The following is a 26,935-nucleotide window of genomic DNA, read 5'->3' as shown; positions in this document are numbered from 1 at the left end:
AGGGGATGTGCTTATATAGGAGCAGATAGAACATGTTGCTGTCTGAACTTGCATAAGCATACATGCGAGCAACCTAAGAACAAGTCAAGTGGAGCTAGAGTCAGCTAGCTGTGACCAATTAAAGGATTGAAATGGTCTCTGGCATATGCAGGCTGCTAGGTAGAAAGAAACGTGCTGAACTTCATTAATATTAACCATATATCACTGTAATCTGTATATATCAACTCTTGTGTGTGTTCTTTTAAAATGTTTATCTGCTCTACTAACTAATCTGACGTGTGTCGCACTGACCTTGTATAGTAACTTTGCAACTGCATGGGAAGACGCAGTCGAGATCATTATTATTCACATGTGTTCATCGTCCACTATATATACATATTAATTATAAGTATAGCTTAATCACTGAGGAGATTTCTCAGGAACCAAGTAATGATGTTGATTATGATAGCAACGGACAACGGTAAGTGACTGTCAATCGAGATCGGTCAATGCATGCACCTGTATATATATATCTATGAGAGTAGTTACATTGATCCTACGTCAGAAACACATGTCAATCCCATCCGTACGGAGACCGGGTCGGCCGATGGATGATCATATGGGAAGGATATCACCAAGAGCTAGCATTATTTAATACTAGTGTACAATATATAATGAACAACACATATATAGTGTAAACCTGGAAGATATTATATAATATAAAATTAATGTTCGAGATTTGTCCATGTAATCATAAATAACACTTCTACTAATTAATAGTTAAATCTGGGAGTAAAAGTTTTACTAATGGTAACATAGATAAATCTCAGAGACATCTATTTTTAATTGTACGATAGTTTTAGGTCTGTGTTACATATTTTTTTCCCTTTAGCATCACCTGTAATACTACTCCAACACTTTTGTGAATGATCAATATGCAAATATACTTTTCCAACACTTTATACTTGGTCACCCTGCATTATTTTCTTGGGAGTGGTTACTTCCACCAGCAATACATGCGTAACAAAGACCAGTACTACCTTTTGATTTTCTTTTCTTTTGCTAGGGAACAAATATAGTCTACTATTGGATTTGCTAGTAGTCAGTATATGGACTAATTACTGGTACGGAGTCCTATTGACACGCATGCAGGCTGTGACAAGCACTAACACACTGTGGATTAGCTTAGTAAGATTTATTAGTAATTAGATAGTATTTACTACCTCCGTTTTTTAATAGATGACGTCGTTGACTTTTTCTCACATGTTTGACCGTTCGTCTTATTCAAAAAATTTACGTAATTATAATTTATTTTGTTATGAGTTGCTTTATCACTTATAGTATTTTAAGTGTGATTTATATCTTATACATTTGCATAAATTTTTTGAATAAGATGAACGGTCAAATATGTGAGAAAAAGTCAACGGCGTCATCTATTAAAAAAGGGAGTAGATTTGTTCGATCTTTTCGCTGGTCCAGAGGAACTGCTGAAGCCGTCCAAACTTCAATATTGCTCCCTCCATTTTTCATTTATTTGACGTTGATTAGTGCAAAGCAAATTTGAACTAACCAACATAAAAAATATAGAAAGTACATTGTACAACCACAATGTCTTTGATATCACTGCACCTACATTGGATCAACTAATATTTGATAGGTGGTTGTACAGTGAAGTCACTGCACCTATCAAATTTTTTCAAGTTATATAGATTTAACTGACGACATTAATGGTTGGGTTCTTGAGCCCACTATAGATCAAATAATCACTTATTTGATCTATAAATGGATTTACAGACCCACCCACTTGCACCCTTAGGTTTGATGGTTTCTACATTGCCAAGTAGACCAGCCTCTTTCTAGGTTTTCCACTTGTCCTTGATGGCTAGCCAGCACAGTCTCCATTGTTGAGGCGAAGCATGCATGAAAGATGTGGGGTTCTGTTCTTTCTAGAATGCCCTTGAAACTATGATTGCACTCGCATAATTTTCCTTCAAAACCTTGAACTATTTAGTGATCTCATGTAAAAAACGAGTGTATATATTCACTTGAGGGACATAATGACTTTCCCCCTAATAATTCCTGGTGAACGGGCATTGAGCGTAGGGATGCAAGTGGGATTTGCTCGCTTATCACTTCTATTTTATTTTTTCTTCTAAAATTTATACTTCCATGCATGTGAGAAATAAACAAGCAAGCGGTCTTTTATGCGGGTAGTGGGCTTGCCCACTAACATCCCTAATGAGCGAACATGCATGTGCTATGTGAAGCTGACGTGTCAGCTCATATGGCCATACCCTACGGTCCAGGTTGCCTACTGCAACACAAGCCCCACACGTATCAATTCGCAAGACGCACGAAGAACATCGCATTGATCTCCCTAGGGCCTTGAGTCTGCCCGAACAGAGCAAGAGTGCCTTGTCAATATACTTCCTCTTGTTTCTTTTTATACGACGTAGTGGGAGAATCTATATATTTCTAGTTGGTCAGATAGGCTTTTGCGTTTTGTTGATAACATATAACCTCATCTTACCTTGAGGGTGCTGGCTTTCTACCTTGTTGTGAATAGTAGTACCAAATATTCTTCAATCCATGAACACTGTCAATTTCATGTTACTCCTGCCCTCGTTCTCTTATGTACGTTGAACTAACCAATGTCATATATTAAAGGAAGGAGGTAGCTTGTATATATTATTAGAATGAAAATTTTGCGACATAGTATGCATATTATGTTAATGTTTTCATTCTTTTTATAATTTTTCGTGACATTTGGGAATAAGGTTTTATTTTTCTATTTTATTATCGTTCCCTTGGCCAGGCACCACAGATAGACATGCTTGTTAGGCCACGCCCCACTTTGTTTGTACTTGTCGACGTTTGAGGTCACGACTACGGTATTTGCATGGTATGGAGATCATCGGTACCAGGGTATACACGAGATTGAGATAAAAAGATGGAGACAAGGATTTTATACAGGTTCGGGCCCCTTCACAGGAAGGTAACAACTCTACTCCTGTTGGCCGAAGCCGGTGTTGCTCTATATTCATTAGAATCACACAAGTAAAATATTTGGGATAACCTATCTAGCTGTCATCGACTTGGCGGCATAGATAACCAACACGTAGTCGACGACAGGGTAGTCTTCCTCCTCAAGTACGAACTTATCGAGATCAGAGATGGCGCTAGATCTCTCTTGTCAGCCTCCGCAGGCACCATATTGGATCTGTTCCCTCTTGTCGGCCCCCGCAGACACCATATTGGGTCTGTCTAGGCTTATCTCTGATGTCGATGTTTGGCGGTGTGTGTTGGTGTCTATCCTGACTTGTGTTGGTCTATTGTGTCTTGTCTGTGTGTCCCCTCTCCTCCTAGGGGGGTTTATATTTATACCCATAGATGTCCCCTTGTCCAAGTAAAACTAGGGATTCCAATATGTATACAATCCGAGTAGTCCTTATAGTTTCTATATAGAACTCTACTTGTCCTTCCTTATCCGGAACTCCTTCTATATACGAGGTATGATTCCGCATAATACTTGGTATATGGTGTTCCCCGCCGAGTTTAGTGGATTACTATTGGGTATGTGGTATCCATAACCATCACAGTACTATTATTTTTTCTTTTCAAAAATTATCCATGAGCTCCAGTATTCTGTTCAGAACAATATTCACAACCTAATATATATCCTATGAAATATGAATCATTTGAACCTGGGTGAGTGCGTGGACGGACGGGTTGAATTAACTCCATATATATTAGTACAATATATATGAGCTGCATGAATTCTATTAATAACATGGGAACCATCGTATATAACATGCATGCCAAATAATTCAGAATACATATTCTTCCAGAGTTTTGGCACATTCAATTTTTGTAACGGACACCATAATGTATTCCATTTATTCGACGGGAAACCATACATGTATTGTACTGGCTGCCTTACATTAGTACATAAATGTAAAGAACTAACACCTTGGAAGCATGGATAAGAAGTACAAAATACATAACACTTATTTATGCTATATATGAAATTACAACATAGATTCTGTAAGCATAATTTTTTAAGGCAATTAATAGTGGTTGTTCTCCCAAAATTGAGCCTGGAGCCAATCAATGGTGCCCTTTTCAACTTGGAACGCCTTTGCCAAAACTATGTCTGAAATCGGTGGCTTTGATCCAAATACTGCATTTGCAATAGTGATGGCACCGGGATTTTGGCTGTTAAGTGCAGCAATTGCAATAGCAGGCTGATGTGGGTTAGGGTTGAATTGGAAGTGGATGAGCCCTTGAGGGAACACGAACACATCACCCTTGTTGAGTACCTTGGAAAATAACGTGTTGTTTGGGTTAGATGTGACAAAGCCGACGTATAGCGTCCCCTCAAGCACCGTGAGGATCTCGGTGGCACGGGGGTGAGTATGCGGTGGGTTCTGTCCCAAAGGCGCATAATCAATACGTGCAATTGAGATACCGAGCGTGTTGAGGCCAAGGATCTGCATGACGTTGATCAGTGTGACGTTAGATCCAACCTTGTTTGTCTTTCTAGGAGTGTCGAGCATTGCTGCCTTGAAGAAGTGGTCTGCATTCACATACTTGGGGTCCAAGCAAGTGAATCCATTGACAAGAACTGTATCATATAAAAGTTAACTCGTAAACTCAAGGATTATGTATTGTTTTAACACATCTATACATGTTTCAATTACTAGATGTTAGTAAAGTAGAATAATCTCACAAGTGTTTATATGTGAAAAAACGATTATTTCAGATCATATATATAAAGTAAAAAAATGACTAAAATTAAGCGCATAAATGGTATACCAGGTGAATGCATATCGGCAACGCAGAAATCCTGCAGAGGGCTAGGATCCGAGGCGATGGCCTGCCATGCGACCAACGCAAGAAGAGCAGCGAGGAGGCAGATGGATGGTGAAGCCATTTGTCTTTGGTTTGCTGCTCTCTTTCTCTGCTGAATTATTTGCTCTTTTTTCTCTGGTGGCTGAGAAGCTAGCTAGCTATCTAACTGCTTGTGTTTATTGTTGGTTGATGCTTTGGCTGTGGCGGATTGATGTGCTTATATAGCCGCAGGGGCGCGGCAGCGTGAACTTGTGAACAACTGAACAAGTCAATTAATCTGAACTGGTGTCAACTAGTAGACTGAAATGGTCTGCAATTTGCTGCCTGCAGGTTGATCTTTTCAGCTTGAAAATTAATATGTATCGGCACTACTAACTAATCTGACGTATTTGACGATGGCATAGAGTAGTAATCTTTTTTCTCTTTTTGAAGGAAAGGTTAGCAGTAGTTATGATCGGATCTTCACGGAAGGGCCAACAAGCGTGCATCATCAATCAATGACCTGCATGCTAAGTCATCGAAGAACTATTTGTTTCCAACCTTTTTTCATTTACTTGGTCGCCATTGTCTTTGGGATCAACTCAAATTGTAATGCCTAAGAAAACATCGGATGCAATCTTAGAGCAATGTATGGTAGCTAGGTAGATGTCGACTGATTAGTACAGAAACGGCAATCTATCCCTGCTATCTCATCACTACAGGTTTGGCTTGAACCGAATGGGATTAAGCATCACTGCTGGTTCAGAGTGGTTGGATGGTTTTATGAGCTGAACTCGGTTTTTATCGAGAGGGATATTAAATATCACTGCCGGTTGATGTTAAAATCCTACAGTGTTAGTTTCATTATGGATTTTTAACATGAACAATAAGTGAATCGAGTTGAGCCAAACAAAATAACAACCCACTTAGCCCTCCACCTAGTTACCAATCCCCTTTGTCAGGCTTCTCTCTTCTGTCTTGAAGGACACACATCCTCCTTCCCCACCCATTCTCACTTCTCTTCCTTCTCTCTTCTATTCGATGGCACGCACCACTCCCTTGCACGTACATAGAAGAGAGCTCGGTGTCCCCTAGATCCGTCGAGAAGAGAGCAATGAGCTTTCCTGTAACACCTTAGATCCCATGCGAGGAGAGCAGAGGGAGAGGGGAGGGTAGTAGATCTGACGGCGTGGGGGCCAATTGGCTAGATCCGGCGGGCCCAAGCTCGAGGGCTGCTATATCTGTCCATCGCTAGCATCCAAGCCATCAGGGAGGAGAAGGGATGGGAGGAGAGGGGAGGTCGGGGCGGACTTGGCTGCATCTCAATGACGTTTGCCAGGGTCTAACGATGAAGGCCTTCCTCAATGGCCATAGGCGACGACAGTAGAGGTGGCAACAGCTCGAGGAAGGTCAATGATGATGGCCACAGCTCGAGAAGATGACAATAGTGGTGGCTCCACGAGAAAGAAGAAGGTGGCGGCCCCTGTTGGCTGCACCTTCCTCTACACCATGCGATGGCGGTGACCATCTCTCCATTAGGTACGACGATGACAGTTCGAGGACAATCGAACTATGGTGACAAAGTAAGTCTAGATAGATCTCTTCCTTCTTTCTCTGTGACGTTGATATGATGTTGATGTTGCCAAATCTATGTTGATGATGATGTGATTTTCGGTGATTTAAGTTGATGTGATGTGATTGTTGGTGATTTTATGAGCTCTTGATAACCGAGTGATTAATTTGTTGTTGAGGGCAACAAAACGTATTATTATTTTTTCTGTAAATAGGTATCACTGTCAGCTTGTCCCATGGACCGGCAGTGATTCCAAATTATGAGACTCCTGATTTATAACCGCCAGTGCTCCAGGATCATCACTGCAACAGGTTCGAAATCTGGCATTTATGCCAGTTAATTTCGAACCGGTAATTAAGGATTAACACACAAAATAGATACATCGCCTACGGCAGAAACACATGTGAACCCATTCGTAAGGAGACCGGCCTACTGATCATGAGAAGGACATTAATTATGAGGAGCTTTTACGTCATTAACTTTGTCACTGATCACTCTGCAGACTTGTCAAAGATTTACTTGGTCACGCCATGCATTTTTCTTGGGAGTGGTTAATTACTTCCACTGGCAATATTACATGGTATAAGCCCATTCCCAATCCAATGACTAAAATGGTGTCCATAGCATCAAATAAGCTGTTATATAGGATGAAAAATGATATGGCAAGTGAATAAATGAGAAAAGAGAAAGAAACTATATCTTGCATGAGACATGATTTCTACACAACATCCAATGCATCATGTGAGATAAGTAGCATTAAATTTAAGTGTGGAATATGGTATTTGCATTGGAAGAGTAATGTCTAGTACTAGTTTCTTGATGATGTGGAGTTTATAATTATGGAAACTATGTCTAGTGTCTTGGGTTGGGAATGGCCTAACAAAGACTACCATTTTTTTTTCTGGGGAATAAATACAGTTTAACTGTACTGGTTTTCCCATATGTCACTCTGACCGTACTGGTACGGACACATATGCAGGCTGTCGCGAACGCTAATCCTGTCGATCGATTAGCTTAATAAGACTTATTATTAATAAGACCAATTCTATTTTATCTGTCTTTTTGGCCGGGTCGGCGGAAGCCGTCAAAACTTTTATCGAGATTGATGGCATGCAACATAGTACATTTTTCAGCAAACAGCTGCAGGTTGAAGGATAACCAGTCTGACCAGAAGGGCAAGAGGTATGCAACTGCACCCACTAAGGATGTATTAGCACCCTAAGTCATGTTTCTATAGGAAGAGGTCACATAGGTTGGCAGATTAAGTTTCAATGGTTTCTACAATGCCAAGTTTGCCACTTGTACGTCCTGGATGGTTGCCGCGGTCTAAGCTGCAAAGGCGAAACACGCATGGAAGACGCAAGCATTCCATGCTTTCTAAACCATCCATGAAATGATGAAACTAGGATTACGTACACCCGTGTCGAAAACCTTCTCCTACCTCTTAGCCATGCCCTTGCTAGCATCAGTACAAAACACATCACATATTTCGAAGGACGCAACAATGTTGGATTTGGATCCGACACTTCAGAATTGGCACTGATGAGGGAGCTAGGATCATCATTGCCGGATGTACAAATCGACATAGATGTCTTTTGATGAGTAAAAAAGGCACTAGGAGCACGCTCTTCTAGCTAGAGGATTTTAGAAACTAAATCCCAGAATGACAAAATCACTCACATACAGAATCTTTACACTCTTCAAGTTAAAAGGAAAAGATCTGAATCACAAATCTAACAAAACAAAAACTGGAGCACACATCACAGATCCAACATGCTGAACATCTCCATGTACGTACTTCTCATTGTCGACAAGATTGGTGATGGATGAGACTGTCACTACTAGAAAATCCATTTTTGGCGACGTAGGGGTTCCATTTTCGCAGGTGGGAGTGGCCTTCGGAGCTAAAACCCCGCCTGCAAAGATGATAACCGGGGAGGAGTTGGCGGTCCGCCTGCGAAGATCGATTATCGCAGGCGGACCACATAAGCGACGCCTACGAAGATCGATCTTTGCAGGCGGCAAGGAACGTGTGCCTGCGATCTTCGCAGGCGTCGCTTATGTGGTCCGCCTGCGATAATGGCACTATATAGTCATCTTCCTTGCCGAGCCCTGTTCATTCTATCCGGTGTTTTTCTCTCCTAAAGTGACTTAAATATAGGGGGGGGGGGAGGTTTTGAACTTCAAATCTTCGGGGGATTTTTCTACGGTGGTTAGATCTACTCCTTTCCACCCTAGGTATGTAATTTTTTTAAGCTTTTAGACCTCAATTTGTGATGGATCTATGCATGCAAAATTGTGAAGGAAAAGCTCCATGTTTTTTTATTTACTTTCTTTTGATATGTTGATGTTAGATGTATGTGTAATACTTGATGCCTCTTGTTGTAGTGGTTTGTGGTAACATAAATTCCCAAATTTTTTTATTTTGGTATCACATCCACCTCCTAGATTTAGATCTAGATCTAGACATATATATGAGAGAGAGAAGAAAATTATTTATGTCTATTTATTTGGTTTATTAAAAAAATGTATTATTTTTAATATGCCGATGGTATGATATTGTTAGATTTTCCTATTATACTAATTTGGTATGTTTGTATAAACCAAATTGAAATAAACTTTGTTTTTCATTAATTTATAAATCACCTTCACTTAGTTTTGAATAGTGATATGTTATTGTTAATGAACCCTAAAATTTCGTATTAATAGTGCAAATATTTGTTGTTCATTTTTTTAGAGATATGGACAGGCGGCAATAGATGTATCATTCGCTGAGGTTTTTGGCTCCATATAGGGATGACGTGTCTAAATTTATTGGTATTGCTAAGGCACACGCTGAACAGAACAATATGAGGGAGATACTTTGTCCATGTGCTGATTGTAAGAATGAAATAGCCTGGAAAGATGCTTCTACAGAGATGGAGCACTTAGTAACTCGTGGATTTATGGAGTAGTACGAAATATGGACACGTCATGGCGAAGAACAAGTGGACGGGCCAGAAAATGTAGTTCCAACAGAAGTTGAAGACATGGTGTACGATGATGATGGTTCTAGTGGGGACAAAATTGATCTAGAGGAAATTAATGTTACGTCATGCAGAACCCGAGGTGATGATTGGGTCGGCTAGAGGTTTAAATAACTTTGAAGCTTTACAGAAGACATCTAATAAAGTTTTGTACGATGAGTCAAATGGCTGTGACAGTGAGTTCACAACACTACGGTCATTTCTTGAACTTAGGAGGTTAAAGGCGAGACATGGATGGTCTAATAGTAGTTTCGATAGTCTGCTTGAACTTCTGAAGAATATGCTTCCGAGGCCTAACTCACTACCATCCAGCACGTATCAAACGAAGAAACTCATATGTCCCTTTTCACTTGGTGTGGAAAAGATTCATGCGTGCGTTAATCACTGCATACTGTAAAGGAAAGAGTACGCTTCTTTGGAAGAATGTCTAACATGGGGTGCTAGCCGGTACAAATCGAATAGCAATACTGGCCCAGAATCGTCTGACATAGCCGAGGGAACTAAGAGAAAAATCCCGCAGCTTGTGATGTGGTGCCTTCCTGTCAAAGACCGCTTTAAACGGATATACTCAAATGATATGCTTGTAGATGCTTCCAGTAGCTTATAGATGCTTGTGTTTTCTTGTTCAGGTGGTGTGTTTAAAATGAGATGCTTTTGTCCATGGAGGGGATGTGCTTATATAGGAACAGATAGAACATGTTTCTGTCTGAACTTGCATAAGCATGCATGTGAGCAACCTAAGAACAAGTCAAGTGGAGCTAGAGTCAGCTAAGCTGTGACCAATTAAAGGATTCTGGATTGAAATGGTCTCTGGCATGCATGGCTGCTAGGGTAGAAAGAAGAAACGTGCTGAACTTCATTAATGTTAACTATCACTGTAATCTGTATATATATCAACTCTTGTTTGTGTTCTTTTGAAATGTTTATCTGCTGTACTAACTAATCTGACGTGTGTCGCTGACCGTGTATAATTTACTTGCAACTGTATGGGAAGACGCAGTCGAGATCATTATTCACATGTGTTCATCGTCCACTATATATACATATTAATTATAAGTATAGCTTAATCACTGAGGAGATTTCTCAGGAACCAAGTAATGATGTTGATCTATGATAGCAACGGACAACGGTAAGTGACTGTCGATCGAGATCGGTCAATGCATGCACCTGTATACTATATATCTATGAGAGTAGATACATTGATCCTACGTCAGAAACACATGTCAATCCCATCCGTACGGAGACCGGGCCGGCCGATGGATGATACATATATATGGGAAGGATATCACCAAGAGCTAGCATTATTTAAGTACTAGCGTACAATATATAACGCAAAAACCTGAAATATATTGTATAATATAAAATTAATGTTCGATATTTGTTCATGTTATCATAAGTAACACTTCTACTAATTAATAAGTTAAATATGGGAGTAATGTACAGTCTTACTAATATACTTTTCCAACACTTTACTTGGTCACCCTGCATTGTTTTCTTGGGAGTGGTTACTTCCACCAGCAATACATGCGTAACAAAGACCAGTACTACGTACCTTTTTATTATCCTTTCTTTTGCTAGGGAACAAATTAATATAGTCTAATATTGGATTTGCTAGTAGTCAGTATAGAGACTAGCTACTTACTGGTACGGAGTCATATGGACACGCATGCTGCAGGCTGTGACAAACACTAACACACTGTGGATTAATTTAGCTTAGTAAGATTTATTAGTAATAAGACTTGTTCAATCTTTTCGTTGGTCCAGCGGAACTGCTGAAGCCGTCCAAAACTTCACTAATATTGCTCCCTGCATTTTTCATTTATTTAATGTTGATTAGTGCAATGCAAATTTGAACTAATTAACCAACGTGAGAAACATAGAAAAGTACATTGTACAACCACAATATTGTTCAAATCACTGCACCCACATAGAATTGAATAACATGTAATAGGTGGTTGTACAGTGAAGTCACTGCACCCATCAAATGTTTTCAAGTTTTATAGGTTCTTCTTAACTTAGGGGGGGGGGGGGGGGGGGGTATATCCACTGAAAATGAGGTAAGTGTTGGAAACTTGTGAAATCATACCTAAAAGTTTCATAAATTCATGAAAAAAATTACTAGATATGGGTATAGATATGAAATACATTTTCACCAAATTTCAAATCCAAACTCAACTTCATTTAAGAGAAAAAAAAGACAAATTTTGGGTGAATAGTGTCCTATTACTATTCACCTAGAATTTGTCTTTTTTTGTTACTCCTAAATGAAGTTGAGTTTAAACTTGATATTTGGTGAGAATGTATTTCATATCAATACCTATCTCTAGTACTTTTTTCATGAATTTACAAAACTTTTAGGTATGATTTTCACGAGTTTCCAACACTTAGCTCGTTTTTACCGGATATGTCCTCTTAACTAAGGGTGTAAGTGTAGAATCGTAAATGGCCTTTCCCGCCCCAGATACTTGCCAATGAGGTGAGGGGCTCCCCCCCTCATATATTAGGCCTCTTGCGCTTCCACAACAAATATGAGACTATTCAACATTAAGTGTGTGGGACTGTAAACCCACGTATTTGATCTATAAGTGGGTTCACGGACCCACCCACTTGCACCCTTAGATTTGACGGTTTCTACATTGCCAGGTAGACCAGCCTCTTTCCAAGTTTGCCACTTGTTCTTGATGGCTAGCCAGCACAGTCTCCACTGTTGAGGCGAAGCATACATGAAAGATGCGGGCGTTGTCTTCTTTCTAGAATGCCACTGAAACTAGGATTGCACTTGCTCCATTTTTCTTCAAAACTTTGAACTATTTAATTAGAGATGTCATGTAAGAACCGAGTGCATATATTCACTTGAGGGACTGAATGACTTTCCCCCAAATAAGTTCCTAGTGAATGGGCATTTAGTGTAGGGATGCAAGTGGGATGGGCCAACGGGATTTTTCTGCCCGCTTATCCCACTTCTAATTCATTTTTTCTTCTAAAATTTATACTACCATGTGAGGGATCAACAATTAATCTAGCTGGTTTTTATGCAGGTAGTGGGCTTGTCCACTTACATCCCTAATTGAGCTAGTATGGTGCTATGTGAAGCCAAGTAGATTGGACGTGTCACCTCATATGGCCATCCCCTGCGCTCCAGATTGCCCGCTGCAAGATAAGCCCCACGTATCACAAGACACACGAAGAACATTGCATCGAGCTCCCTAGGGCCTTGAGTATGCCCAAACAGAGGAATAGTGTCTTGTCAATATACTTCCTCCGTTTCTTTTTATATACCACGTTTGACATCATGTATTTTGAGATAGAGGGAGCATCTATCTAGTTGGTCAGATAGGCTTTTGTGTTTTGTTGATAACATATAACCTAATCTTACCTTAGGGGTGCTGGCTCTCTACCTTGTTGTGAATAGTAGTAGCAAATATTCTGCTATCCATGAATACTGTCAATTTCGTATTACTCTGGCCTTCCGTTCTGTTATGTACGTTGAACTAACCAACATCATATATTAAAGAAAGGAGGTAGCTAGTATATTATTGAAATGGAGATTTTGTGACATGACATGCATATTATGTTAATGTTTTCGTATGTTCTTATAATTTTTCGTGACATTTAGGAATGATTTTTTTCTATTTTATTATCGTTGCCCTGGCCAGGCACCACAGACAGACATGCTTGTTAGGCCACACCCCTCTTTATGAGTACTGTATTATTTTTTCTTTTGAAAAATTAGCCAGGAGCTCCACTATTTTGTTCAGAAGAAAATCCACAACCTAATATATATCCTACGAAATAGGAATCATTTTGAAGTTTTGAACATGGGTGAGTGCGTGGACAGAGTGACAGACAGGTTGAATTAACTCCACATATATTAGTACTCTCTCTCTATGGTGCTCCATGGAGCCCATGCTCCAACGTCATCTACCGTTTAGCTGCTTTAAGATTTGTGCTACTAAAACCAGGGTATTAGATATGCATTAGCGGGTTTAACCCGATAAGAGATAGATAATATATTTTTTAATATGCCTGCGTGATTGCATGCAGTGATGCTGATAATGTTTCCATGTAAGCATGCATACACGTACTTTCCAAATAATACGAACGTGATTTGAATGAACGTAATTGATTTCCATATTTTGAGATCGTACATAATAAATCTCAATAATTTATAATTTCCTTCAATACCAATTTATACTTCCCATTAATTATTCCATTTGTGCATATATATATTTCTTTCAGATGTTAGTTTGTTTTGATTGCTTGGAGTAATCAACGTTGCACCGGCTAATTGATTTTTTTTCTAATTGCTTTGCTTTGTGGCCTCGCTAGAGATAAATGCATATATCCCCAGTTCATGGATCCGGCCACCATTCACAATTTCCGTTCTCTTATATATCCTACAAGGTTGATTGGATGGGTTTATTTGACTCCAGATGAGACAATAAGGTATTTGTGTTTTAGTAAGCAATTGATGCAAATATCAAAATGGCCTACTTCGCATCCACTTAGTCTTGCATATGTTCCCTTTTTTTACATGTTAATATTATGTGCATGAAATGCACCTTCTTTTGTTTCTGAATTTCCTGGCCTCCATGTGCACCTTCAACCGAATTTTATTCAGTTGCTATATGCAGGTCACTTGGCAATCCTGCAAATACTTAATGATTGGTGGGAGAAAGGTACAGCCCACATTAGGAGTGCAACAGGGAGGTGCTTCCATAAGTAAGCTCCTATTATCCTTCAATCTTGATAAACTCGAACAATCTGAAGTTATATGCACATCTTCCTTGGATTTTTTCTTTGGTTAGGCTATTAGGATGGAGCTGAAGAAATACATGAGAAGAACTAAGAGATAAAACAAAAAATGCAGACGCGGGAACAAGAACAGGTAGATGACGCCTTAATTATTGCCTTATTATCCGTTTTAGACGGTGTAGGCAATTATCAAAGTTGCATCTACCTGCAGCAAAACTAATCCATATCCCTTTCATTCACCACCTTTTTCATGAACATTTATTTTTTGATCTCAATTTCTAAATATCTTGGTAGGTTGCTAAATTTTAATCCTAATGGGATCATGTTTGGCTGCTTGGTGTCTCACCACATTCATCTGTTATTTATGCTGAGCAGCGTGCCCAGGATGGCTGTACACAAGTCTTGAAGCTAATCTCCGTTGCAGTGCAAGACCGCATATTAGTCTTAATTGGAAGTTTAGTTTTTACTCTGGCTAATATTTTGCACTGTTGATCGACTGTCTGCTTCTCCACATACGAGCTTAGATAATGGTAGAATTATTGATTTTAACTTCTGCATTTTCCCTCATGAATTTTCTATTTGATTTTTTATTTGACTTTCCAATTAACAGATATTCTTTTTACTGCCAACACTAACATCAATTTGGTGTAAAAGTACTACAGTGCTTTGTGATCTAAAATCATGTATAGACATAGATAGTATTTAAAAGTTATACAAATAATAGTTATTGTTCATATTATTTCTTTATCTGTGTTTCATATATTGTTATTCATCTTATTTTCCGCTCATATATACCGTAGCAACGCACGGGGTATCATCTAGTATAACATATATGCCTGCTAATAATTCAGAGTACATATTCTCCCAGCGTTTTGGCACATTCAATTTTTGTAACGGACAACATATTGTATTCCATTTAATTTATTCGACGGGAAACCATACATGTATTGTCCTGGCATTACATTGGTGCATAAATGTAAAGAACAACTAACACCTTGGAAGCATGGATAAGAAGTAGAAAAACATATACAACTTATTTATGTTATATATGAAATTACAACATAGGTTCTGTAAGCATAATATTTTTAAGGCAATTAATAGTGGTTGTTCTCCCAGAACTGAGCCTGGAGCCAATCAATGGTGCCCTTTTCAACTTGGAACGCTTTTGCCAAAACTATGTCTGAAATCGGTGGCTTTGATCCGAACACTGTATTTGCAATGGTGATGGCACCGGGGTTTTGGCTGCTTAGTGCAGCAATTGCAACCGCGGGTTGATGGGGGTTAGGGTTGAATTGGAAGTGGATGAGCCCCTCAGGGAACACGAACACATCACCCTTGTTGAGCACCTTGGAGAACAATGTGTTTGGGTTAGATGTGACGAAGCCGACGTAGAGGGTTCCCTCGAGAACAGTGAGGATCTCGGTGGCACGAGGGTGTGTGTGCGGTGGGTTCTCACCCAATGGTGCGTAGTCGATGCGTGCAATTGAGATGCCGAGTGTGTTGAGGCCAGGGATCTGCATGACATTGATCAGCGTGACGTTGGATCCAACCTTGTTTGTCTTCCTAGGAGTGTTGAGCATGGCTGCCTTGAAGAAGTGGTCTGCATTCACGTACTTTGGGTCCAAGCAAGCGAATCCATTGACAAGCACTATATCATATAAAAGTTAACTCGTAAACGCAAGTCTTATGTACTGTTTCAACACATATATACTTGTTTCAATTACTTGATGTTAGTAAATTAAGTAGAATAATCTCACAAATGTTTTATGTGTGAAAAATTGAGTATTTCAGATCGTAAATATAAAGCTATTAATTGTCTAAAATTAAGAGCATAAATGGTATACCAGGTGAGTGCATATCTGCAACGCAGAAATCCTGCAGGGGGCTAGGATCAGAAGCGATGGCCTGCCATGAGACCAACACAAGAAGAGCAGCGAGGAGGCAGATGGATGGTGAAGCCATTTATTTGGCTTTGGTTTTCTGCTCTCTTCTCTGCTGAATTATTTGCTGTTTCTCTGGTGGCTGAGAAGCTAGCTAGCTACTAGCTAACTGCTTGTGTTTATCGTTGGGTGATGCTTTGGCTGTGGAGGATTAATGTGCTTATATAGCCGCAGGGGCGCGGCAGCGTGAACTTGTGAACAACTGAACAAGTCAATTAATCTGAACTGATGTCAGCTAGTAGACTGAAATGGTCTGCAATTTGCTGCCTGCAGGTTGAACTTTTCAGCTTAAAAATAATAATTTATCGGCACTACTAACTAACCTGACGTGGTCGATTGTGTTTTCACACATTTTGACGATGGCATAGAGAAGTTATCTTTTTTCTCTTTTTGAAGGAAAGGATGGCAGTAGCTATGTTCGGATCTGCAGAAGGGCCAACCAGCGTGCATCATCAATCAATGACCTGCATGCTAAGTCATCGATCGAAAGAACTATTGTTTCCAACCTTTTTCATTTACTTGGTCGCCATTGTCTTGGGATCAAATCAAATTGTTTCGAACCGGCCGGTAATTAAGGATTAACTTTTTTTTTTGTTAGCTGAAGATCGGTCAATGCATACACATGTAGATACATCCTACGTCTGATCATGAGAAGGACATTACGAGCAGCTTTTACTATCTTTTAGCATATATTATTAATTTTGTCACTGATCACTCTGCAGACTAGTCAAAAATTTACTTGGTCACACGCCATGCATTTTTCTTGGGAGTGGTTAATTACTTTCACTGGCAATATTACATGCGTATAACAAATACTACCATTTTTTTTCTGGGGGAATAAATACAGTTTAACTGTACTGGTTTTCCCATATGTCACTCTGGCCGTACTGGTACGGTACGGGTACGGACACTTATGCAGGCTGTCACGAACGCTAATCCTGTCGATCGATTAGATTAATAAGACTTGTAATTAATAAGACCAATTCTATATATCTGTTTTTTTTGCCGGGTCAGTGGAAGTCATCAAAACTTTTATTGAGATTGATGGCATGCAACATAGTACTTTTTTCAGCTAACATGTTGAAGGATAACCAGTCTGACCAGAAGGGTAAGAGGTATCACTGGTGGAGAAACCATCTTTCGTCGGTCGGCCGAATTCCACAATAGTCCCGGATGCAATAAAAACCGGGGCTAAAGATGATCTTTAGTCCCGGTTAAAAAGGGTAACGGGCATATTTGATCTTTAGTCCATCTTTAGTCCTGGTTCAAATGCTGTCAAGGCCTGTCAGGCCCCCCTGGGATCTTTAGTCCCGGTTGGTAACACCAACCGGGACTAAAGATCGTAACTTCAGTCCCGGTTGGTACCAACCGGGACTATAGATCTCAGGGATCTTTAGCCCCGGTTGGTAACACCAACCGGGACTAAAGTCCCACCCCTATATATATGTCTTCTTCCTCCTCCAGCTGCCCGAGCAAGCTTCAAAATTTCTTCAAAAAAGAGGGGAGGTCATGCCAAAATTTCTAGTGAATTTATTTTGGTGATTACATACAAATCGGAGGTGCCTAAAAGGTTTGCAACTTCATCCTCTAATTTTTTTTTGTCATATTACATTTGCAGCTATGTTTTGCACACTTTTTTGTCTCCAAAATTTAGTTGTAAGTTGATGAGGGAGAAAATTTGTGTGGGGGAGAAAGAATATATAGAAATTTAGTTGATTTGCTAAAGAAGGTTTTATAAAATAGTTGAGAAGGAAAACTATAGTGAAAGTTAATCTTGAATACTAGAAAAAAACTAAAATGAAAATTAAAAGAAGTAAAACACATTAAAATTAGTTTAAAACTTTAGAAATAGTAAATAAGAATTATTTGGTGTAATATTTTATGATTTTTTGTATGAATAAAGATATGTCATTATTGTATGACTATTGAAACAGTTTGTAATTATCTTATAATTATTGTATGACTGTCATTATTATAAGAATAATTATTTTTGTACGATTTTTTTTCGACTCATGTAGATGGATCGGCAATGGATGTACGCTGACCGGCGGTCCAAAGAGTTTATTGACGGTGTGCACTATTTTTTGAGAGTGGCCGAAGCTAACAGGCAAATGTGTTTTATTTGTTGTCCATGCAATAAGTGTAAGAATCAGAAGGAGTATTCTGCATCCAGGACTATTCATTTCCACTTGTTTGAGTCGGGGTTCATGCCAAGCTATAATTGTTGGATATCCCACGGAGAGCAAGGTGTTGAAATGGAAGAAGATGAAGTGGAAGACGACAATATTCCGGACTTTGCTCAGTACGTTGGATTTGAAGGAAATCAAACGGGCGAGGAGGAAAGGGATGCTGATGGTAACGACGTTGCGTATGATCTTGGTCAGATGTTGTAGGACGCCAAGGAGGACTGCGAAAGTGAAAAGGGAGCCCATAAATTGGACAAGATGTTAGAGGACCACAGAACTTCGTTGTACCTAGGTTGCGAGCAGGGGCACAAAAAGTTGGATACCACTCTGGAGTTCTTGCAATGGAAGGCAAAAAATGGGGTTAGTGACAAGGCATTTGGCGATTTATTGAAACTCGTCAAGAACATTCTTCCGGAGGGAAACAAATTGCCCGAGACAACGTACGAGGCTAAGAAGATAGTCTGCCCGCTAGGACTGGAAGTTCAGAAGATTCACGCATGTCCGAATGATTGTATCCTATATCGTGGTGAGGAGTATGAGAACCTAGAAGCATGCCCTGTTTGCAAAGCACTACGATACAAGATTAGACGAGACGATCCAGGAGAAGTTGACAGGCAGCTAACAAAGAAGAGAATTCCTGCTAAGGTGATGTGGTATTTCCCTATAATACTACGGCTAAGGCGTTTGTTCAGGAATAAGGGGAATGCTAGAATGATGCGATGGTACGCTGAAGAGCGTCAATAGGACGGGATGCTGAGACACCCCGCCGATGGTTCGTAGTGGCGAAACATAGACAGAAAATTTAAAGAATTTGGAAATGACGCACGAAACATGCGGTTTGGTTTGAGTATGGATGGTATGAATCCTTTTGGAGAGATGAGCAGCGGCCATAGCACTTGGCCCGTTACGATGTGTATCTACAACCTCCCCCCTGGCTATGCATGAAGAGGAAGTACATAATGATGCCGATTATTATTCAAGGCCCCAAGCAACCTGGTAACGACATCGATGTGTACCTAAGACCACTGGTCGAAGATCTTAAGCTGTTGTGGAAGAAGGAAGGTGTCCCCGTGTGGGACGAGGACAAACAGGAGGAGTTTAACATACGAGCGCTGCTGTTCGTAACCATCAACGATTGGCCTACACTTAGCAACCTTTCCAGACAGTCCAACAAGGGGTACAAGGCTTGCACTCACTGTATGGATGAAACAGAAAGTACGTATCTTAAGCACTGTAGGAAGGTTGTATACATGGGTCATCATCGATTCCTTGCAGCAAACCACCCGGTACGGAAGAAAGGCAAGCACTTCGAACATAAGGCTGACCACCGTACGAAGCCTAAACATCGCAACGAGAAAACAGTGTTTGCTATGGTTAAAGATCTTAAAGTAGTGTTCGGAAAGGGGCCTGGAAGCCAGCCTATAGAGAGCGAAGATGGTCACGCGGCGATGTGGAAAAAGAACTCTATATTTTGGGAGTTACCCTATTGGCAATCGACGTGATGCACCTCACTAAGAACCTTTGCGTAAACCTTCTTGGCTTCCTAGGTGTATACGGAAAGTCGAAAGATACACTGGAAGCACGTAATGATCTGAAGCATATGGAACAACGCGGCGACCTTCACCCGGAACCAAAGGAGAAAGGAAGCCATTACTTGAGTCCAGCCAGCTACACTCTTAGCAAGGCAGAGAAGGAAAGTATGTTTGAATGCTTGGAGAGCTTAAAGGTACCGTCTGGATACTCCACGAATATCAAGCGAATAATAAGCACGAAGGAGAAGAAGTTCACAAACCTAAAGTCTCATAACTGTCACGTGTTGATGACATAACTGCTACCAGTTGTAATAAGGGGTATCCTTCCAGACAATGTCCGGGCAACAATAACAAAGCTATATGCATTCATGAACGCAATTTCGCAGAAGGTCATCGATCCGGATAGATTAGAAGCCCTTCAGAATGATGTGGTGCAATGTCTCATCAGTTTTGAGTTGATATTTCCACCTTCATTTTTCAATATAATGACGCATCTGCTTTGTCACCTTGTGAAAGAGATCAGTATTCTCAGGCCTGTGTACCTACACAACATGTTTCCTTTCGAGAGGTACATGGGCGTTCTGAAGAAGTATGTTCGTAACCGTGCTCGTCCAGAGGCAAGCATCGCCAAGGGTTATGGAACAGAGGAGGTCATCGAATTTTGTGTAGAATTTATCGAAGATCTTCGCCCAATCGGGGTACCTGAATCACGCCATGAAGGGAGACTACGGGGAAAGGGAACTCTTGAAAGGAAAGCAATAATGACGGTAGACAACAATTTATTCCGTAAAGCCCATTTCATGGTTCTGCAACAATCTTCATTGGTAGCTCCTTACATCGAGGAGCACTTGGCTCTAGTTCGCGCCAGGAACATCGGTAAGTCCGATGCATGGATTACACGGCATCACATTGATACTTTCCCCGCGTGGATACGACAACATCTCATGGGTAACGAGTCGATCAACCAACAACTTGCCTTCCTGGCGAGGGGACCATCTGGGTCGATCGCGACATTCCAGGGATATGAGATCAATGGGTACACATTCTACACGAGAGCCCAAGACATGAAGAGCACGAACCAAAACAGCGCTGTTCGTGTCAATGCCATGGGACACGATGGAACAACTAGCACGTATTACGGTGCCATCGAGGACATATGGGAACTTGACTATGGTCCTCTCAAGGTTCCTCTGTTCCGGTGCCAATGGGTTAGGTTGACTGGTGGAGGCGTAATGATTGATGACAGTGGGATGACAACGGTTGACCTTAACAAGGTTGGATACTCGGACGAACCTTTTGTCCTTGCCAATGATGTAACGCAAGTCTTTTTCGTGAAGGACATGTCCAGCAAAGGAAAGAAGGGCAGAGGGCCTGACGAGCCTAAGCGTCACGTGGTTCTCCCAGGCAAAAGAAAAATCGTCGGAGTTGAGGACAAGACTGACGAGGATTACGATCAATTGGATGGGCAACCCCCTTTCACGGTGACGATTGACCCTAGCATCCTCCTATCAAATGAAGACACTCCTTACTCACGTAGCGATCACAAGGAGGGAACAATAGTGAGGAGAAAATACGTGCGGTCAACCGTCACCGCCGATGTATTGCCGTAATTATTGTGTACACGATGTAAACTATTTTGGATGTATTGATTATCCATACAAATCAATTGATGTATGGCATATGTTAATTTCGCACGATTATTAGAGGTTTTAACAAGTTTAAATCATGTATATGCTAGTTATATGCGATACTTACAATTTTTAATAGTTTTAAATCACGCAGGTGGCAATTTCATATGTTAATTAGAGTTTTTAACATTTAATTTACTATCATTCATATGCTAATTATAATTGACTAGAGAATTTTTAAAAGTTTCAAATGATGCATGTGGCATTTACATATGTTAATTAGAGTTTTTCACAATTTAATTTACTATCATTTATATGCTAATTATATATGACTATTCGAATTTTTAAAATTTTTAAATCATGCATGTGGCATTTACATATGTTAATTAGAGTTTTTAACAATTAATTTAATATAATTCCTATGCTAAGTATATATGATGATTACAATTTTTATTAATTTTAAATCATGCCGTATGTATATACATATGTTAATTAGAGTTTTTACCAATTTAATAATGTCATTCATATGCTAAGTATATATGATTATTAGAATTTTTATTAATTTTAAATCATATATTTGCTTATTACGTTTTATCCACTTAATTTATTACAGACAACAATAATTTTTCGAAGTAATTGTCATTAATCTTTGTACTTTAAATAATTGTAATGCATTATCTTCTATTTTAGAAATACATATGTAATGGAAAATAATATTCAGTGCGCTTATCAGTAGTCCCGGTTCTTAAACCTAACCGGGTTTAAAAAGAATTTGGAAATAGCGGGAAAAGATCTTTAGTCCCGGTTGATGTCTTTACTCCCTGTTGTTCTCATCAACCGGGACTAAAGATCTAGCGCTATATGTATTCCCGATGCGCGCCCTCGTCTTCTCCACCAACACTTAGAAGTTTTTGCCCGATCGATCTCTCTCGGTTTCTCCTTCACCGCCACTGCCTAGGGCATCCCCGCGCCGACGCCGCCACCGTATCTCGCCGTCTCCCGCGCTCGTCGTTGTCGCTGCCGCCTCCGCCTCCTCCGCCGCCGCCGCATCTCTGGGGTGAGAGCCGCCGCCGCCTCCCTCTCGATCTCTCTCTCCGATCTTGATCTCTCTCTCTCCTTCTCGGTTGCCGCCGGCCGCCGTGTTTCAGACGCCGACGCCGACCTCGTCACGACACGACACTGCGCCACGACGACGCCGCGCCACGAGACGCCACGACGCCGCCGCGGCACTGCACCGGCGCCGCGCCGCCACGCCGCCGCCGCGTCACGCGCCACCGGCGGCCGCCGCGCAACGCCGCCGCCGCGAAACGCCGCCACCGGGCGTAGCGCCACGACGGCACCGCGCCGCGCACCGTACGCCGCTGCCGTGCCGCGCCGATGCCGTGCGCGGCGCCACGCCACCGCGCCACGCGCCGGCCCGATGCCGCGCGCGGCGCCACGCCGCCGCCGCGCCGCCCCGCCGCCGCTCCGCTGCCGCCACACCGCCGTCCCGCTGCCGCCACACCGAGAACGTGAACGAGCGAACGAACGTGAACGAGAACAAGATGAATGAACGTGAACGAGAACGAGCGAACGAACGTGAACGAGCCAACGAACGTGAATGAGAACGAGCAAACGAACGTGAACGAGAACAAGGTGAATGAACGTGAACGAGAACGAGCGAACGAATGTGAACGAGCCAACGAACGTGAACGTGAAATGCAATTATAGGCAGGTTAATGAACGTGAACGAACAAACGTAGGTGAATGAAACGTGACCTTAACGAGAACGCGAACGTGAACGATATCGTGAACGAAACGTGAACGTCAAATGCAATATATGTTACTTCGCGTTTATCCTAAAACATCTTTTTGTATCTTGCAGAAAAGACGTTGTCGGAGTCGTCCCTCAAGCCGGAGTGGTAGAGCTAGCCCTCGAAGGAATTCGCCCAGGCAAGTGACGTAATTATATATATATGATTGTTATATTTGTAACGCAATTAAGATTATTAGATTTGTAATTAGACTTAATTAGCATATAAGATTGTGTAGTGTTCTAATATACGACAGTTACACTTAGAATACTTGACTATTTGAGTTTTAATATAAGATTATTGGAGTTTTAATATAAGATTATTATATTTGTAATTAGACTTAGTATATAATTATTGACTAGCTAGGGTCCTATAATATACGTCACCTAGACTTAGCATATATCACTATTTGAGTTTTAGTATAAGATTATTAGATTTGTAATTAGACTTAGCATGTAAGATTGTGTAGGGTTCTAATATACGATAGTTACACTTAGCATACATGGCTATTTTAGTCTTAGCATATAAGATTATTTGAGTTTTAATATAAGATTATTATATTTGTAATTAGACTTAGTATATAATTATTGACTAGCTAGGGTCCTATAATATACGTCACCTAGACATAGCATATATCATCACTATTTGAGTTTTAGTATAAGATTATTAGATTTGTAATTAGACTTAGCATGTAAGATTGTGTAGGGTTCTAATATATGACAGTTACACTTAGCATACATGACTATTTTAGTCTTAGCATATAAGATTATTTGAGTTTTAATATAAGATTATTATATTTGTAATTAGACTTAGTATATAATTATTGACTAGCTAGGGTCCTATAATATACGTCACATAGTCTTAGCATATATCATCACTATTTGAGTTTTAGTATAAGATTATTAGATTTGTAGTTAGACTTAGCTTCTAAGATTGTGTAGGGTTCTAATATACGATAGTTACACTTAGCATACATGACTGTTCGTTTAGTCTTAGCATATAAGATTATTTGAGTTTTAATATAAGATTGTTAAAACATAAATGTCTCATGACTTAGCAGATGTTTCCTGTATGAACAGATGGCTGATCGCGATGAGGAATAGATATTGTACGATACAATCGCGGAGGGAAGCAGCCAGTACTAGAACGAAGAAGAGGGGAACGAGGATCCAAACCAGTATTTGAACGAGGAAGGGAACGTGGAGAGGGATGCGGAGGGGAACCAGGAGGGGCACGTAGAAAGGAATGTGGAGGGGAACCAGGAGAAGGAGGCTAGTGGAAGTCAACCCTCCGTTGGACAGAAGAGGGCACGCGGGCAACGAGGTGCCGCGAAGAAGCTTGTGGGTCGGCACATCATAACGGAAATGGAAGAAGATGGACGACCTAGTGCCCCGGCAGAAGCCGCCAAGAACTATGTACGTCACAGCGGTTGGGTTGTGCGGGATAACGTGCCTGTCAGTACGGTGTACTGGCGAAGAACAAGGGCACGCGGAGATCATGAGAGCTTTGTCTCAGATTCGGAGAAAGAGATGCTTTGAACTACAATGCTCGAGACATTCACCCTTCCCGCGGGTACAGAGGACAAAGTGAAAAGGTGGACTCTGAAGAAAATGGCAGAACAGTTTCAGAGCTTCAAGGGAGATCTGTACCAGAAATATATCCTGAAGGGGCAGACACCGAACTTCGACACATTCCCAAAGCTAAGGGATCACTGGGACGAGTTCGTTGCATATAAGACAGGTGAACAAGGGCAGGCGATGATGGAAAGAAACAAAGAAAATGCCGCCAAGAAGAAGTACCATTACCACTTGGGGTCAGGCGGCTATAGCGTCGCGATGCCGAAGTGGGAGGAGATGGAGGCTAGCTTGCTTGAGAGGGGTATCGAACCGGCCACCGCTAATTGGCCGGAACGATCGAAGTTCTGGTACTATGCTCACGGTGGAACGCTCAACCCAGCTGATGGCTCACTGGTCTTCGGTGATCAGATACGAGAGGCTGCGCGTCGACTAACAGACGCAGTGGAAGCCTCTTCTCAGGGCACGTTCCGACCGGACAGAGAGAGGGACGAGCTGTCACTCGCCCTGCAGACTCCAGAGCATCCAGGACGAACACGAGGAAAGGGGTGATTCCTTGGAAGATTGGGTTCAAGGAGGACATCCATATGTACAGGAGTCGGATGAGGCGCAAGAGAGATACCGAGGCGAAGATTGTAGATCTAGAGTTCAGGGTATCGAGCTACGAGCGCAGCATGCAAGAGGAGGTGGCAAGGAAGGTTGATGAACGCATGGCCGCACATCGGTCCCATGATCCCCAGCCGACCATTCCTCCTGCAATGGTGAGCCCGTCAGGAAACCGTAGCAGCTGCGCCTCAACGGGGCAGGTAGGATCACAGAGCATGGACGCCATGCAAACCCAGGACGAATCCACCTGCCCTGTTGATGACATCACTCAGCGGACACCATGTGAGCTGCATATTCCTTTCAAGAACTTATCAATAAAGGTAAGCTCGTAGTTTATATATTTTAGATTTGCCCATTCCGCTAGTTGCTGCTTATATATGTTGATTACTAATAAATAACCTCTCACCACATGAAGGTGGCGTCGGGCATGGCCATCCCAACGGACCCTTCAGGTACTTACCACTGCAGGCCGATTCTAGCAGGATACTCCAAGGTCGAAGTTGAGTTGGTCGAAGGCGTGTACAAGGACCTCGAGCTGGATTACCTTGGAGGAGACGGTGAGACGCATCTACGAGACACAAGCCATGCCATTATTCTATGGCGCAGGCGGTACATCATCCTCCGTGGGCGACAAGCGGCGTCTCGTGCACCATCTCCTCCGGCTCCGCCATCTCCTCCTCAGGATCCTGCACCATCTCCTCCTCATGCTCTAGCACCGTCTCCACCTCAGGCTCCTGCACCGACTCCTCCTCAGGCTCCTGCACCGACTCCTCCTCGGGCTCCTACACCGACTCCTCCGCAAGCTCCTCTTCCGGCACCTTCAAAGTCAAGGGCCCCCCAAGCTCCACCGCCTGCCCACACAAGGACAACGAAGAAGGCGAAAGTTGACGCCGCCAAGAACAAGGACCCGGGGTACGATTGCACGCAAGAGGAGCTTGACGCTTACGTGGTATCAGAAGTCAAGAGACAATTCAAGCCTCGAAGTCTAGAAAAGAAGATTCCTATAGACCTGAGTGTCATGAACTTCTTCAGGTGTATGTCTGCACCTGCCAAGGAGGCCATTAAGCTATCGGACTATGAGCGAACGCTGAAGAAAGCATCTTCTGGAAAGTCCAAACCAGTCCCTCAGCTTGGAGAGCAACCAAACCAGGAGATCGAGCCGTTGGTGACCGGTAAAGAAATGACGATAGAAGAATTTATTACTGACACCGGTCTAACTACGGATCAATTGCTAGGAGTCGCACCAATCGAAAAGGCGGAAGTGAAATACATGTACGAACTCGGTAAACCGCTTGTCAAGCCTGAGCTGCTACAGTCCCTATCCACACAAATGTACAAGTTCCATCAGCTGTACATGGAGATGAGCGCCACCGGTAGAGAGATGATCGGAGCGAGGATCAGGGACACGGACTTCTTGCAAGGAGATGACACTCTCTGGATCAATTTCAAGGGAATCTACGAACTATACCAGCTGGACGCCCTCGACGTCTCTATTATGAGTTGCTGGATTTTG

The 26,935-nt window shown here is 41.6% G+C and overlaps 2 protein-coding genes and 1 pseudogene across 2 annotated transcripts; 1 reads left to right on the top strand and 2 right to left on the bottom strand.

The window, feature by feature from the left end:
* Positions 1-3,844: 3,844 nt before the first annotated feature.
* On the bottom strand, positions 3,845-5,005 carry LOC127782445 (germin-like protein 8-10). Its single transcript, XM_052309634.1, has 2 exons — positions 4,795-5,005; positions 3,845-4,603 (listed from the first exon to the last, which is right to left on the bottom strand). Exons 1-2 carry the CDS (start codon positions 4,910-4,912, stop codon positions 4,047-4,049), a joined length of 675 nt encoding a protein of 224 aa, XP_052165594.1. The 5' UTR covers positions 4,913-5,005; the 3' UTR covers positions 3,845-4,046.
* Positions 5,006-15,048: 10,043 nt separating this feature from the next.
* LOC127782437 (germin-like protein 8-10) lies at positions 15,049-16,221 on the bottom strand. The gene is made up of 2 exons (XM_052309621.1): positions 16,008-16,221; positions 15,049-15,811 (listed from the first exon to the last, which is right to left on the bottom strand). Exons 1-2 carry the CDS (start codon positions 16,123-16,125, stop codon positions 15,258-15,260), a joined length of 672 nt encoding a protein of 223 aa, XP_052165581.1. The 5' UTR covers positions 16,126-16,221; the 3' UTR covers positions 15,049-15,257.
* A 1,915-nt stretch (positions 16,222-18,136) lies between these two features.
* LOC127781718 (uncharacterized) lies at positions 18,137-21,410 on the top strand (annotated as a pseudogene).
* Positions 21,411-26,935: the final 5,525 nt, after the last annotated feature.

The sequence above is a fragment of the Oryza glaberrima genome, chromosome 8 (assembly GCF_000147395.1).
Source record: "Oryza glaberrima chromosome 8, OglaRS2, whole genome shotgun sequence".
NCBI classification, from domain to species: domain Eukaryota; kingdom Viridiplantae; phylum Streptophyta; class Magnoliopsida; order Poales; family Poaceae; genus Oryza; species Oryza glaberrima.
Note: the sequence above shows the minus strand (reverse complement) of the source record. Positions and strands in the feature narration are given on the sequence as shown.